The sequence below is a fragment of the Dissoconium aciculare genome, assembly GCF_010015565.1.
Source record: "Dissoconium aciculare CBS 342.82 unplaced genomic scaffold K489scaffold_3, whole genome shotgun sequence".
Lineage (NCBI taxonomy): Eukaryota > Fungi > Ascomycota > Dothideomycetes > Mycosphaerellales > Dissoconiaceae > Dissoconium > Dissoconium aciculare.
The window spans coordinates 1,743,845-1,758,385 of record NW_022984953.1 but is presented as its reverse complement, the minus strand read 5'-3'; the positions used below and the strand labels follow the sequence as shown (position 1 = coordinate 1,758,385).

The window sequence follows — 14,541 nt, the reverse complement described above, 5'->3', positions numbered from 1 at the left end:
GACCAGACTCGCAAAGCAGAATCTCCCAGAATGCACTTTCGCATCATAACCTACCTAGGCAATAAGCATAATGTGGTCATGCCAGGGTCCAAGACGGTAGCAATGACCATTTCGAGAAAGTTCGGTGCCACACGACATGTGAGACAAGCAGACATGATGTCGTACCCGTACACCTCCGGCACCTCAGCGGCAGACAACCTCGATCCCATCACCGATTTATTCGACACCGTGGTAGCGCGCTCACGCCCCGCGACGAATCACCGCACACCGGGGCAGTCTGGGATGGGAAACGTCGACGGATCGAGGAATTCAACGGACGCGGACCGGGAGGGAAGCGGACTGGGCGCGGGCGCGCGCACGAGATGATCGTAGTCATGAGGCTGGGACATCGCCGATGGGAGGCGTCGCGGACGCGGAACTTGCGACGAGGTTGCGATTTCGGGGCGGCGACAAGGGAAGAGAGCGCTCTGGACCCGGTTCGGGATGCGATCTTGTGGAGAACGGATTGTGGCACGGATTTGAGAATTTATACGACATCGGGAACGTTTGGGGAAAATGGCGAGGAAAATTTCATCATTTTTTTGGAAATATTGATACTGCCCGATGACATTAAGACATGATTTAACAAAGTGAAGGGAAATTGCTGGGAATTCCATCGTGTACACCGAGAGTCTCCGTGATGGCGTGGCGTGGGAATATCCATTCATGTCCCGCCCCGTGGAGGTGATTTTCGGAGGTTTGGGGGCTTGGTAACCGTTTACAAGTTGGACTTGTAGTGGCGAACGGCGGCAGCAATGGCGACGACGGTCAACCATCGACCTAGGAAATCTATTAGTACTTGCGCGAGCTTCTGAGATGTGAGGAATTCGCGAAACTTACCTCCGGCTCCGACAAGGCTCTTGGCACCGAATCCGAAAATGAAAAGAAGAAGGGAGTTCTTGACGTTGCCGTTGCGGTCGAAGTTAGGCTTGCCGTCAGTCATGGCCTTGATCTGCTTGAGCTTCGCGTTGGTGAAGGGAGGGTATCGGACGGCGAGCAGGGACTCGATCCAGCCAGGGGTGGTGGTGACGGCACGACGGTGGGTGAAGGCGTCGAAACTGGCCTTGCCACGGTAGCTTCCGTTTCCAGAGCCACCGACACCGCCGAACTCGAGGGTCGGGATTGAGGCGTGGAAGAAACCGTCGTTGATGGAAACACCACCTGATCGTGTCTGGGAGAGAACCTTGGAGGTCTCGGCGCTGGTACCGAATGGGTAGAGACCGAGTGGGGTGCTGTCGATGGTGTTGGCGATCCGGATGGCCTCGTCCAGGTTGTTGACCGCGAGAATCGGGATCAATGGGCCGAAGGACTCTGATGCGAGGAGAGAATCGTCTTGGCTGGTGACTTCGACAACTGTCGGCTCGAAGAATAGTGTGGCCTTGTCGGTCTTGCCGCCGAGCAGCACTTTGCCCTTGGAGTTGTCCAGCATGTCCTTCAGTCTTTGCCACGAACGCTCGTTGACAACCTTGCCGTAGTCGCCATTGTTCTGTGAGCCGCGCGGGTGGAACTCGGCGAGCGCAGCCTTAAGCTGTTGGACGAAGGCGGGGAGGACCTCCTTGTCGATGAGAATGTAGTTCTGGCTGACGCAGACCTGGCCGACGTTGAGGAGCTTCGCCCAGAGAAGTCGGCGTGCGGCCAGTCGAATATCGGCATTCTTGGTGACAATGGCTGGGTTACGACCACCAAGTTCGAGGACGACGGGAGTCAAAGTCTCGGCAGCCTTCTTAGCGATGATCTTGCCGACGGTCGGACCTCCGGTGTAGAAGATCAAATCCCACTTCTGATCAAGTACGGCAGTTGTCTCCGGTACGGCACCCTGAACGACGACATACGCCTCCGGGTCCAGAACCTTCTTGATGACCTTCTCCATGATCTTGGCCGACTCGGGGGCGCTCTCAGACGGCTTGATGACGGCGGTGCAGCCAGCTGCGATGGCGCCGACCAAAGGTCCGAGAGTCAACTGAATGGGGAAGTTGAAGGCGCCAATGATGAGGACGGCGCCCATGGGGTCCTTGCGGATGCGCGGGGACATGGCCAAGTTCATCAGGCTGGTATCCGCCGCCTTCTCGTCCTTTGCGAAACGCTCAAGGTTCTGGGTCATGAAGACGATGTCATTGAGAACCCAGCCGACCTCAGTCAGGTAGGTCTCATAATGGCTCTTGCCCAAATCCGACAGACAGGCATTCAACAATGCCGTCTCCTCATCCTTCAGGCCCCAGTACAGCTTACGCAGCTGCTTCAATCGGTATTCGATCGGGCGGGTGGTGTGAGTGTTGAATTTGGCGACGACGCGCTTGTGGAGGGCGGGGATCTCCTCGACGGGAGTGTATGTGAGGGAAGACATCTTATTGTAGATGCAATGGCGAAGTATGATGCGGAATTAAACGAGAAAGAGGAAGAGAACAAGGCAAGAAACCTCGTGGTAGTTACAGTAATGACCCAGGAATTGAATTGCGAGAATATGGCAGTGATGGAAACTGTCCGTCCGCATACAAGCATGTGAGTAGCCCGTTCTTCACAAGAACAAATGTGGAGCAGATCTTGATCGCCTTTGCCGAGGCACGCGCGAGACCCTTCGACTCGTGCTGGGGGTTGCAACTTGCGAGTCTTGCGACTGGAAATTGCTGCTAACACGCACGCAATGCAGATGATTGGTGCGTTCGGTCCCGCGAACCGCTCTCCACGCCACTTTGAGTATGGCGTCTTCGAACGTCTGAATCGCATTTACTCTGTTTGCTCTGGACAAGACGAAGTATTTCGTGCCGTGTTGACACAACTGTTCAGCCTTATTCGTGCTCTACGACCCATCACTCATGATCAACGGTGAATCTGTCCAGGGTCTTGCAGCTATAGGATTATTTGTGCAGCAGATGCTTCCACGCTGATGAAACGCATGAAATATGAACGACCATGAGAAGAGAGAGGGGAACGGCAGCAGAGTGCATCAATTAATTTCCCACTCCTCACATGAATGTTGCATCCACTACTGCTGCCAGGTCTCCTGGACAGTGCCTCCGCGGTGAACGTTTCAGGCTCAAATCCATCATCACTACTCCAGATGTTGCACAGTCCACACTGGTGACCCTGATTGACAACAAGGTGCTCTAATAAAAAGAATCGCATGAGAATTCTGAGACGACGAAACTTGATGCGAACCAGATTCTACCAGTCGCTCGCCGTCGTTTGTTTACACTGGATAGTAAGAGAGGCGTATAGGCCCTACCAAATGCGAGACAACACCGGTAGTCCCGCATATGCTCTCGAAGTGGCGACACGAAAAGCTTCTCGGCTTGTTCTGCTGTTGGCACGGAAGGACTCCGGCATACTCTCGCTGCAGACAGTGATGACATACGTGAGTGTCTGGACAGATTGATAGTACGTGGAAAGCGCCGGAGTGCTGATTCCTCCCGACCCTGCACCGTTAGATCGCCGTCACTCCAACAGCATCGAAGCGCGCGGTGCTAGAGATTCGTACAGTCCTGCATGCACAGCTTGATGCACTTGTGCAGAGAGCAGGCGGAGCGTTCGGTGAAACGACTCCGATTGAGGTCGGAGACTACCTGCGACCATAGACGGATGGACTGTAAGCGCGGAGGACCTTTCCTAGGGTGATAATTATTTACAGTACAGTAGTACCTCTAGCAGGACCGTGATTGCGGGCATTATTACTGTACTAACAAATTATTATTAGGCCTCCCAGCCCAGCGCATGGATGGTGGGGTCCATCCATGGTTGTCTGCGCCGCGCAAGTCAGTCCACCCACCTTGAATGCCCACATGTCAATGTTATCCGATTGTGACTCCTATTTCTTTTAAAGATCAAGCAAGATCTCCTGCCTCACCCGCCTTCGTGACTGCCGCTTTTGCTTGCGTGAACCTGGGCTTCGATAGTCCCACCCTTGCAGAATCGTCACTGCGGCGCCAACTACAAATTCGTCACCATGAGCGATCTCTCGGGCCGAAAGGTCTTCAAGGTCTTCAACCAAGACTTTATTGTCGACGAGCGATACACAGTCACGAAAGAGCTAGGTCAAGGTGCCTATGGTATTGTTTGCGCGGCGACGAACAACCAAACCAATGAAGGTGTCGCCATCAAGAAGATCACCAATGTCTTCAGCAAGAAGATTCTGGCCAAGCGTGCCTTGCGAGAGATCAAGCTTCTGCAGCACTTCCGGGGGCATCGTAACATCACTTGCCTGTATGATATGGATATCCCACGGCCTGACAATTTCAATGAGGCATATCTATATGAAGGTGTGTTGCGGCGGAGATGTAAAAGTCGCATGGCATGACTGGATGGCAAATCTGACACGATGTTATAGAACTCATGGAGTGTGATCTCGCAGCAATCATCCGCTCTGGACAACCACTCACAGACGCTCACTTCCAGTCATTCATCTACCAGATCCTGTGCGGCCTCAAATACATCCACAGCGCAAACGTTCTGCACCGTGATCTCAAGCCAGGCAACTTACTCGTCAATGCTGACTGCGAGTTGAAGATTGCTGACTTCGGTCTCGCTCGTGGATTCAGCGTAGACCCGGATGAGAATGCTGGATATATGACGGAGTACGTGGCTACACGATGGTATCGAGCACCGGAGATCATGCTTAGCTTCCAAAGCTACACAAAAGCTAGTGAGTGTCACAACATGAAAGAGCTGGCAGGCGAGCGCGCACACTAATGCCTTTACTTCAGTTGATGTCTGGTCTGTCGGCTGCATTCTCGCCGAGCTGCTCGGTAGCAAACCGTTCTTCAAAGGTCGTGACTACGTCGACCAGTTGAATCAAATTCTGCACTTCCTGGGTACGCCGTCTGAAGCCACGCTTGCACGCATCGGTTCGCCTCGTGCACAAGAGTATGTGCGTAATTTGCCATACATGCCCAAGATCTCGTTTGCGCAGCTGTTTCCGCGCGCCAACCCAGATGCCTTGGACCTTCTTGATCGCCTCCTTGCCTTCGACCCGAGTCAGCGCATCGGTGTTGAGGAGTCGCTCGAACATCGCTACTTGTCGATCTGGCACGACGCTTCGGACGAGCCCACATGCCCTACGCCGTTTGACTTCGGTTTTGAGGCAGCTGAAGAGATTCCAGAGATGCGTCAAATGATCCTCGCAGAGGTCGCACAATTCCGCCAATCCGTTCGTGCGCCACAGTCAGCTCCGCTGGGACAAGGCCAGGGTGCTCCAGCGCCCGGCGGTCAAGTACCTATTCCCGACCAGTTCCCACAGGGTCGATACGAGGACCCTCGGCCACAGGAGACAACTTCATTCGCGAATGGTCAAGACTTAGAGAGAGAGCTGCAAGGAGGATTGGACGCCATGCGATGAACAACGCAGCAATGTCAATACATATGTGCAGATGAGAAGCTTAGGACAACACTCTGCAGAGGTTTGACGCTGTCCTGACAGAGACGTTTCATCACGTGAGGAGAACGGATTCGGACCAGGCGATACGATCGTGATGATTCCCAGATTATCGAGGTGTTTCAGATCGTACCGCGAGAAATGCAAATAGAATATGAAAGTACCGCTACCATCAGAACGGGTCCACCGCTGCACCCATCTTAACCTCACAACCGTTGTCGCGGGCTTATATGCAAAGGCTCGTTGACCCGTCAATGGATATGTTTTCTGAACATCGCGAGCCCGTTTATGACTTTCATCATGGCGCTCGAGATACAGCCTGACCAATAGCACCATAACTGACTGCGCTTCGAAGTTAAATCTGTAATACAATAGCCGCCTGCACATCCGTCGTACACCCACGCTCCAATGAGGTCTCTTGGTCAACGAATTTCCGGGCACACATACACAGACCGAAGCGCTGCTGACCCGGATCTGTGATGACAGTGATCAACCACATCATTCCGCGGCCTCTCTTGTGTGTCAACAAGCCATTGGGCGAGCATGGGAACAACATTCCTCTGATGAGGTGGCACGAATAGAGGGGCGTGAACGGCTGTCGGCGTGATTGTCTCGCGGGAGACTACAGCGTCAGATTGCGGGCCGATATGCAACAGTGGGCTTCAATGCAGAAGCGTGCTGCAAGGCCAGCGTTGCCATACCAAACGTGATGTTAATTGGCTCTCAGGACCAAAGACTGTCTATTTACTATCGTGAATGATGCCTAGAGAGACATGTGTTCCTCTCAATCACATCGTCGTATTGGCATCACTGTGATGAGATGCAACAGCAAATTGAAGGCACGGATAGATGCATGTTGCGTTCGCAAGGATCATGCACGCGGCCCTTCTCATAGGAATGCAGGCATTCCATAACAGCAAGACTGTCCCTGCGGTGAGAGATTCCCCACCGTGCTACTGTAAATTCGTTGCGACCCAACCTGCGGCAGGGTATGCACACAAGGACTCCGCATGTTCCCATTCGTGAGCAGACTATTCGTACGGGTCACACTGTCCACGATTCCGTCTAGTATTTCATGATAGCATCTTTAAAGACCATTGGCGGAATACACTTCGATGACTTGGTAAATGAATGGACGAATGGGCGACGGTCTCGTCATCGGACAGGACTAAGAAACAGACTAGAAGAGCTCCGACCGTTGCATTTCGAGTTGTTGTCAGGGAAACCCAAGTAAAAAAGACATTCCAGCGGAGAGGGCGGCTCAGTTCACGCCAGTCAAAGCCAGAAAGCCTTTTGATTCGGGGCACGAGCGCGCGCTTTGGCTTGAATTCAGTTGGCCTTGGCACCTTGCGCATGGCCCGACTCGTGCTGTTTAGCGACTCCAATTACCCATAATATCAAGAGACTGTCGTCGTGATCGATAGTCTACATCCGCTCTTTGATTTCTCCTGCCCGGAGCGTTGTCGGGGCTGATCCGACGTCTGGCAATCGGGAGGCACAATCCGAGGCAACGACAGCATCGGCGTGCGTTCTCAATAATTTGCCGCTTCTGCTTGTACTTTGTCGACCCCACGTTCTTGGACAGCGCATCAACATTCGAGTGTCTCACAACAAAACGCGACGAACGTTCCGGTCCCGACGTTTGACTGGTACTTCAAGAGTTCGCTTCTGTTGCCACGATTTGATACTTGCCGCTTGTCATCGGAAACATCTGCCGAATCGCTTCCGAGACATCGTCTTCGCAGCATCGAGAAAGTTCATACATGTGAAGATCTATTTCAGCTTTTAAGTCATTAGCGGTTGCATGCATACTGTTTGGCTACATCGACAAAGCTACGACAACCAGTGATGAATGAAATTAACCGGGCATCGTGATCATGGGTCTCGATACTCGTCGGCCACCATTACCTGCACCTACTGAATCTACGGACGAAACTTCTGGTCCCGACACTGAAGTCGGCACCACATTGACAACGCGCACCGACAAAACCTCGTATTCTATTCCTGAGGACGGCAGTCCAATCACTATCTCGACACACAAAATCAATGCTGGACGAGAAGGAGGCTTGCATCATCGTCGGCAGAAAAGTCAGACCAGTCTACTTATCGAATATTTTGAGACTTCCAAGTCTGGTGACAAGAGCAAGAATCGCCCGAGCGTGAGGGTCAAAGTCACGCCAAGTGGGACAAAAAAACACCCGGCGGCGAGAGGTGCTGTCCAAATCACAGGCATTGGTTCGGATCGCAAGCCATCATACACTCGCCGCATTTCATTGAGAAACACGTCCGCTGAGCAGGATACATCGCCGGACGAAGACGCCGACCTAGGATATCCTCCTCAAGCGACTTCCTCAAGACGAGCGCCGGTCGAGATCGAGGTGCTTCAGGACGGAAGCGAAATCTCGACTGCACAAAGCTCACGCGGCTTGCTTTACGCACCAATTGATTCCAACATCTCTTCTATGCCACCGGACAGTATGCTGGACGGCAATTATCAGACGGCAAGCGACGTCAGTCAGTTCCCTGACAACGATGATGAGAGCACGGTCAGGGACGCCGACTTTCTGAATGCGCCACTGAGAGATCGTAGTAGGAGCGTGAGCAGAGAGCGTCTCACGCAAAAAGTCATGGAGAAGCTCAACGCCAGCTCTTCCGAGCAGAAGGCAACCCCATCGAGCCGTGAGAAGGGTACCAAGGACTATGAATATAACAGCCCGCGCAGAGAGCGCCGGACGCGTGCCAGGAAAGATTCTCGACCAGACGACGATGTTTTTAGCGGGGCAGAATCCAGCCTCCTCTCTTCTAGCAAGTCTTATCGTTCGGGAAGCTCACAGGCTTCTCGCGTGACGAACAATCCTAAGCTTCTGGAAATGGTAGAAGATACCATCAAACGCGTGATCCTTCCAGAGATCAATGCGTTGAAGGCAGATCAAAAGGTGCAAAAGACCGAACGTAATCTGCAATCCTTCGATGAGCACAGACGTGTGCACAGCAAGTCGAGCGACTACGAAACCTCGGACTTGCAGCGCCAGGTCAGCAAATCCTCAAGCTCGCCGAACATTGCCTCCAGACCGAAGGTTGTTCTGAATCGTGAAGGCGATGATCCTGGCACAGTCCTGTCTCGCGGTGACTCTGAACGCAAAAAGGTGCGGAGGCCACATCGGGACGAACGCTCCGAACACCGATCTTCGAGTCGCCGATCTTCAGGCAAGCACTCACGAAGGAGCAGCTACGATACTGAGGAACGCTCAGTGCGAAGAGTATCACGGGACGAAAACGAAGGAGGAAAGGCCGTTGCAGCTGCGATTGCTGGAGGTGGACTCACGGCAGCGGCGCTGAAGCATCACGATTCCCAAACTGATATGCACGAGCGCCGCAAAATGCGAAGTAAATCTCGCGGGAGTCGTAGTCGATCTGCCAGTCTAGCCGAGCCTGTAGAGGAACCGCCAGCTCGAAAAGGCGTGATTCCACCCCTTCCTCTCGCGAGCCGCATCAACGATTCGGAAGTCACCAGGGATAGCATCCTTTCAGGTGGCTCCGACCGAGCACATCTTCGTAACTCGGGAGAGGCTCCGGCAATCATGCGCGAAGTGTCGCGCGGCTCGCTTCGTGATGCGATAACACCGGGCTCTATCCGGACACCTACTCGCACATCTGTGACCAGAACACTAGAAAAGGACTACTTCACTCGAGATAGTGCGAGCCCGGGTAGTCCTACTGGTTCACACGGGAAAGCTCGCTCAAAGTCGAGAACAGCTGCGCTGGCAAAGACTGTAGAGGAGCGGCACATGGATGCTGACGGATATGGCTCGCCCACCTCTCCACGGAAGCTTGCCAGCCCGGCGCAAAGCGTGTCTAGCCTGAAGAAACATTTTGAGGACGAACCGCTCGTTCCACAAAGTTTGAAACTCCGGGGAGCATCTTCACGCTCTGGAGGTCGGTTGCACGACCTTAAAGCTTCACAGTCAGATTTCCGTTCAGACGAGTCATTGCCCACAGCCAAATTGGCCAGCTCACGTCAGCAGTCTCGTGATGCTAGCGGCGATGAGTTCATTACACCTCTGGAGCATTCATTTGCCGACAACGAACCCGAGAGCGTCCACACGCCCGGAGAAGAGACTGCAAATGCGTGGTTCGACAGACAGCGTGCGGTCAATGATCGATATCGCGACTCCATGGGAGAGTCAAATCGCGATTCTTACCAGACCAACCCTTATCCTCAGGACGAGCGAGGCTTTTCCTACGCGGATGATGCTCGGCGCAAACAACTTGACGATGATGACAACGAAGAGTACGCAGACGAGAATGCTGTCCACTCTGTTCAGGTCAAACATGGGCTCGACCATCGCTTCGTCCCTAGCCCTGTCGATGTTGAGTCGGCGGTCGCCTCTCTTTTGGACCCATCAACAGTAGATAGCAATCGTGTTTCAACATCTGACAGTCCTGCTCTACAGAATGGTTCCTACAGCAATCGGATGGCGGAGCAATTGCGAGCGCTCGGTAAAGACAGCCCTGGAATCTATGAAGGCTCCACGATCAGTCAGACAATACCGAGTCAGGACCGGTGGGCAGCGTTGCGAGGGAAGGCTACAGGGTTGGCGGATGTTGCAGAGCATGGCTCAGCGACGCATTCGCCCGCTCAGAGTCCGGCAAAGGAATTCCGAGAGTCGTTCGAAGAGCAACCCAAAATGCACGCAAGCGGTCTTCCGCTTGCGGATGACCCAATGCCTGAGATTGGTCACTACGATTCTCAGTCGGACCTGACGACTAATCCATCGATTATCCAGGGTCCACTCGGCGGTGATCCCACAGGGAAGGAAAGTTGGCCGTATACGCCAGAGGCGGACCGAGCGGGCGACTTGAAGCACAATCATAGTGAGCAGAGCATGCGAGGAACAGCGATCACGGGTGCCGCTCTAGCTGGAGCGGGCGTTGCTCTGGTAGGTGCTTCTTCTGGTGGTGCAGGACGACAAGTTATGGAGGCAGACGAGCCGCAGAGGTCTACACCTGATCTCGGCCGCAACAGGACTGCCGCACTCAAGAGGGACGTCCAACCAAGCGGAAGTCCAACCGCGCTGCGCAATGACAATTACGCCCGCGATACGCAAGACCTTCCTCGCGACGTCCTGACTCCCAGCGGTGAGCCAATGTACAAGAAGGAAGATCTTGAGGAATACGAGGCAGCCATGAACGCCCATGACGGGGAATCCATTTCGACAAGTCAGGCTCCGCGACATTACCGTGCCAACTCACACGGCATGGCTTCGCCCTTGTACGACAGTGCCACTGGCAATGGAATCGACCGAATCCAGTCCAAGGACATTGTGGCTTTGATGGACCATCTCACTGTTCGGGATGCGCAACGAAATGCACGCGACACTGAAATGCTGGTTGCGCTTGTGCGCAGTGCAGCTGAAATGCGTCAATCTTTCGACGAAATGAAGCGATTCATCGCCGAGCAGGATAAGCTCATCATGCGTCAAGCGGGTCGCGTAGGGGAACAGACTGCACAAAAGGTGCTCAGCGGCCCTCGACCACAGCCCACGGCGTCTCCAAGAACGCCTCAGCGGACCCTACAAGAAGATACCCAAACTAAACGCAAGGGCGTTCTTCGACGTGCTTTGCAGGGACTTACTGGCGGAAAGGGTCCTAAAGATCTTGCCAAGATCGAAGACATGTTAATGCAAATTTTGGATAACGTCGAAGATCTCAAGCATCAAGGTGGTCCGCGCCCGTCGGGGGCCTCATTCGACAATGCGAGCCTCGATTCTTACGAGCGTTCGCGTGCTGCGGGCGAGCCGGGCTATGAACAAGCCGATGATCGCAGTGGATCTTCAAGTACTCCCACTCAGTCAGGCCACTTTCCCGTGCCTTCTGGCGGCAAGCAGCAATTTCACTCCGGCTACGACGGCCGCCGCGGCTCTACAACTCGAGTGAGCACTGTCGTCGAAGATGATGAGGACGAATTGGAGCCGCATGAGGAACACGTTCTTGGACATCAATTCGAGAACAACGAGCGCATGCTGACTCCGACACAAGAATTGCAAAACATGCGAGATCTGGGACCGGACGCGAAGTCATCGCAGCAAGCTGCAAATCTCCCGACACCTGACAAGCAACGCAAACACAAGAGCAATGGTTCCTCAATCTTTGGCATTCCCAAAATTTCACGATGGTCTAAGACGACAGCATCATCGGCCGCGCCCGATTTGAGTGCCTTGGACAGTCCTAACGCTGGTAGCGCTCCCGCGTACGACTACAAATCAGTCTCGGAAGCTTCTCGATCAGGCTCAGCACTGGAAAACTACGACGAGGGGCAATACAGACTTCAGGATGACGATCGTATCCGCTCCACACAGAGTCTGGCTCGTGAGCAAAACCGGGCCAACGCGCGTGGCGAGACCCGAAGTGTTCGCAGTCGAAGCAGCAAACACACACGAACACCAAGTCCGCTCATTCCATCTGAGGCATCCTCAAAGGCAAGGGACGAGTATGATGATGACAATGATGAGTATGAGGATGATGAGGATGACATTGCCTTCGATGATCCCAAGTACCAAGCGCACCGCAATTCGCTTCTCCTCGAACATCCTCAGCCCAGAGCGGGACCCACGCCGCGCCACCAGAATACGCTTGAGTCACAAGCGCATACTTTCGACGATATGACAGGCACCAACTCTGACGTATCGCAGCGCACCGTCAGCGACTTCGATCCGGCAGTCTGGGGTTCCTCAGGCACGGCCGGTCTAGCGCGGCATAAATTGGCCAATTTCGAGCCCATCAGCCCGGTGAGCATGAACAGTCCAAATTACGCGAGGAATAGCAAGGACGATGGTCCTTTAGTGCCTTCGCAAAAGGCGCCTGTGCAGCCAAAGGTCTATCACGAGCCAGAGCCTGAGCCGGATTGGGAACCTCAATATAGCAACAGCGGCTTCAGCAAAGGCGGCTACTATTCCAGCCCATACGGGTCCGGGCATCTCTTGGAGCCCATCGAGGAAGTCCGGTATAGCCTGGAGACCGATCGCAGTAGCCACGTGAGTCTGTCGAGAGAACCCGAGCACTGTGATCGAAGCTAACCTCTAGATATAGCGTGATCTCTCATTCACACCAGAGCCACAGGTTGCCACGACGAAGGCGATCGACATGCGCTCTCCCACTGTCCGAAAGATTACCGGACCCCGCCCAATGGGTTCTCGGAGCCCAGCACCAGCGCAACCTGTCCAACACTACGAGGTCGGTGGCACGGTACGTCGCAAGCCTGTTGCCAGGAGCGAAGGTGAGTACATCATTTCTCCGGAGATCCTTTCCGCATGCCGTTAGCTGACTGTGACATTCTCTCTCTGTAGCTGGATCGCTGGACAGCCTAGACAGCGAAACTTTTTGATTTCATGCTCACGGATCGATTCTGAAAACGACTTTATGATAGTGATGGCGATTAGCGATGGAGTATAGATTTGGCCGAGTCCTGCACACTTTTCGAGACAGTCATGTCGAGCGCGACTCTTTGTCGCCCATTCTTTTTCCCTTGGAAGGCGTATCAGCTACGCCGCTGAGCACTCGTTCGCCACCTAGATTACGACTTGATCTGACTAACGAATCACTATTCCTCACGAAAGATAGCATAATACAAAAAGTCAAGATGCAGATTTTCCAGCTTGTCTCAACGAGCCCACATGTGAAGAAAGCCCTAGAGAGTCCAGGACATATGTGTTAAGTAAATTTAGCTTTTCCATCAACCAATTCCACCTGAACCTTGATCAGAATTTGTCTAGTGTTGGTGCCGACGGAGTGGGCAGGCCGGCCGTCTGCTTGTCTGACTGGGCCGCCCACGTAGATAATAGCCGAAGCAACCCGGCCGACACCACACCTTAATTTTAACCATCCGAGATGGGATCTTAAGATTGACTTTACATCGAGTTCTGCACCATCTATCACACCTCGTCATTCGCATCTGGAAGATCGGGAGCGTCACTGCCGCCCAGCCTCGTGCGCCGATGTATGGCGCCCACTAGATAGCCATGATCTCAAAGCCGGACGCATCGGATCGTGAAGAGGCATGCATGCCAGGACATTTGGGTCCAAACGCAAGATCACAATGCCTCCCTCCCTTATCGGCAGCACAGTACACATGAACGAGATAAGGCTCTGACCGCCTACCGAGTCCACCATCACAGTAGTGGAATATCGACTGGGAGACAGGTCCGTTTTGCCTATTGTAGTAACGATCTGCACACTGTGCAGTACGTCCCGTGTGCGGGAGATACCTTGCCCTTTGTCGAAGGTTACCCACGTCCAACTGCCAAGCTGACCACCACTGACTAATAAGTGAGGAGGTATTTTTTCCTAACTCAGGGACCTGAGAATTGCCAGCGGGCTAAGTATACGGTGCCGGAGGGTATCCCGTGCCCGTCACGGAGCACGCATCGATGATCCTATCGCTCGTCATCGCACTGGTGCTTGTAAAGAATGAACTACAGTGGCCCTGTAGTCGGCCGCGCGGATGTGTGTGCAGTGGTTGCTCGAGGGAACCCAAGCATAGGATTGCGAGGTTTCAGGCTCTCCGATTTCTATTGCGCGTGAACGATGTTCTCACAAATTGAGATAGGCGCGTTTTACAGGCGATGGTATGCCGAATATCACGATACGGTAGGCAGCTCTGTGATTAGCCCAAGTGAGCCAGAAAACGCAGACGTCTCCTCAGGGACATACTGTTTCTGGAAGCTGACGGGGTTAGCATGTCGTCAGGTGGGCATCAGTTTCAGTCTGAAGGATTGACAAATTGCCCGAGATCATCAGAGCGTGACTGATCAGGAAAGACATCTACAGCATCATGAGCATCTGCAGTAATCGCGATCCAAGATCGGCGACGCGAGTAAAGAAATCAATGAGATGTCGCACAAGTACTCAGATGAGCATAGCCGACTAGTGGCGGAGGCTACCGCCCGTGTCGACGAATGGACTCGGAAGTACCACACCTGCATTTACTTCCCGTGTCGGAGCGGAAGCCGAAAGTTAATGAATCAGTGTCTGGCACTCTCGTCGCCGGGCCACATCGATTTTGAGCGGCATTCAACGTCATAGAGATTTCAACAGGCGGGCATAGACCACTCATTAATCATTCCCTTTAATGGATAGCT

At 53.6% G+C, this 14,541-nt stretch overlaps 4 protein-coding genes across 4 annotated transcripts; 3 read left to right on the top strand and 1 right to left on the bottom strand.

Moving 5' to 3' along the window:
- Positions 1-556: 556 nt before the first annotated feature.
- K489DRAFT_377993 (aldehyde dehydrogenase) lies at positions 557-2,527 on the bottom strand. Its single transcript, XM_033604293.1, has 2 exons — positions 880-2,527; positions 557-819 (listed from the first exon to the last, which is right to left on the bottom strand). Exons 1-2 carry the CDS (start codon positions 2,381-2,383, stop codon positions 758-760), a joined length of 1,566 nt encoding a protein of 521 aa, XP_033462479.1. The 5' UTR covers positions 2,384-2,527; the 3' UTR covers positions 557-757.
- Positions 2,528-3,979: 1,452 nt separating this feature from the next.
- On the top strand, positions 3,980-5,368 carry K489DRAFT_387404 (kinase-like protein; the record flags this gene model as incomplete). The annotated part of the gene is made up of 3 exons (XM_033606321.1): positions 3,980-4,292; positions 4,361-4,675; positions 4,737-5,368. The coding sequence occupies 3 exons, from the start codon at positions 3,980-3,982 to the stop codon at positions 5,366-5,368; spliced, it is 1,260 nt and encodes a 419-aa protein (XP_033462478.1).
- Positions 5,369-6,803: 1,435 nt separating this feature from the next.
- On the top strand, positions 6,804-12,622 carry K489DRAFT_377991 (uncharacterized protein). Its single transcript, XM_033604292.1, has one exon. The coding sequence runs from the start codon at positions 7,282-7,284 to the stop codon at positions 12,478-12,480; it is 5,199 nt and encodes a 1,732-aa protein (XP_033462477.1). The 5' UTR covers positions 6,804-7,281; the 3' UTR covers positions 12,481-12,622.
- K489DRAFT_377990 (uncharacterized protein) lies at positions 12,505-12,840 on the top strand. Its single transcript, XM_033604291.1, has one exon. The coding sequence runs from the start codon at positions 12,548-12,550 to the stop codon at positions 12,722-12,724; it is 177 nt and encodes a 58-aa protein (XP_033462476.1). The 5' UTR covers positions 12,505-12,547; the 3' UTR covers positions 12,725-12,840.
- Positions 12,841-14,541: the final 1,701 nt, after the last annotated feature.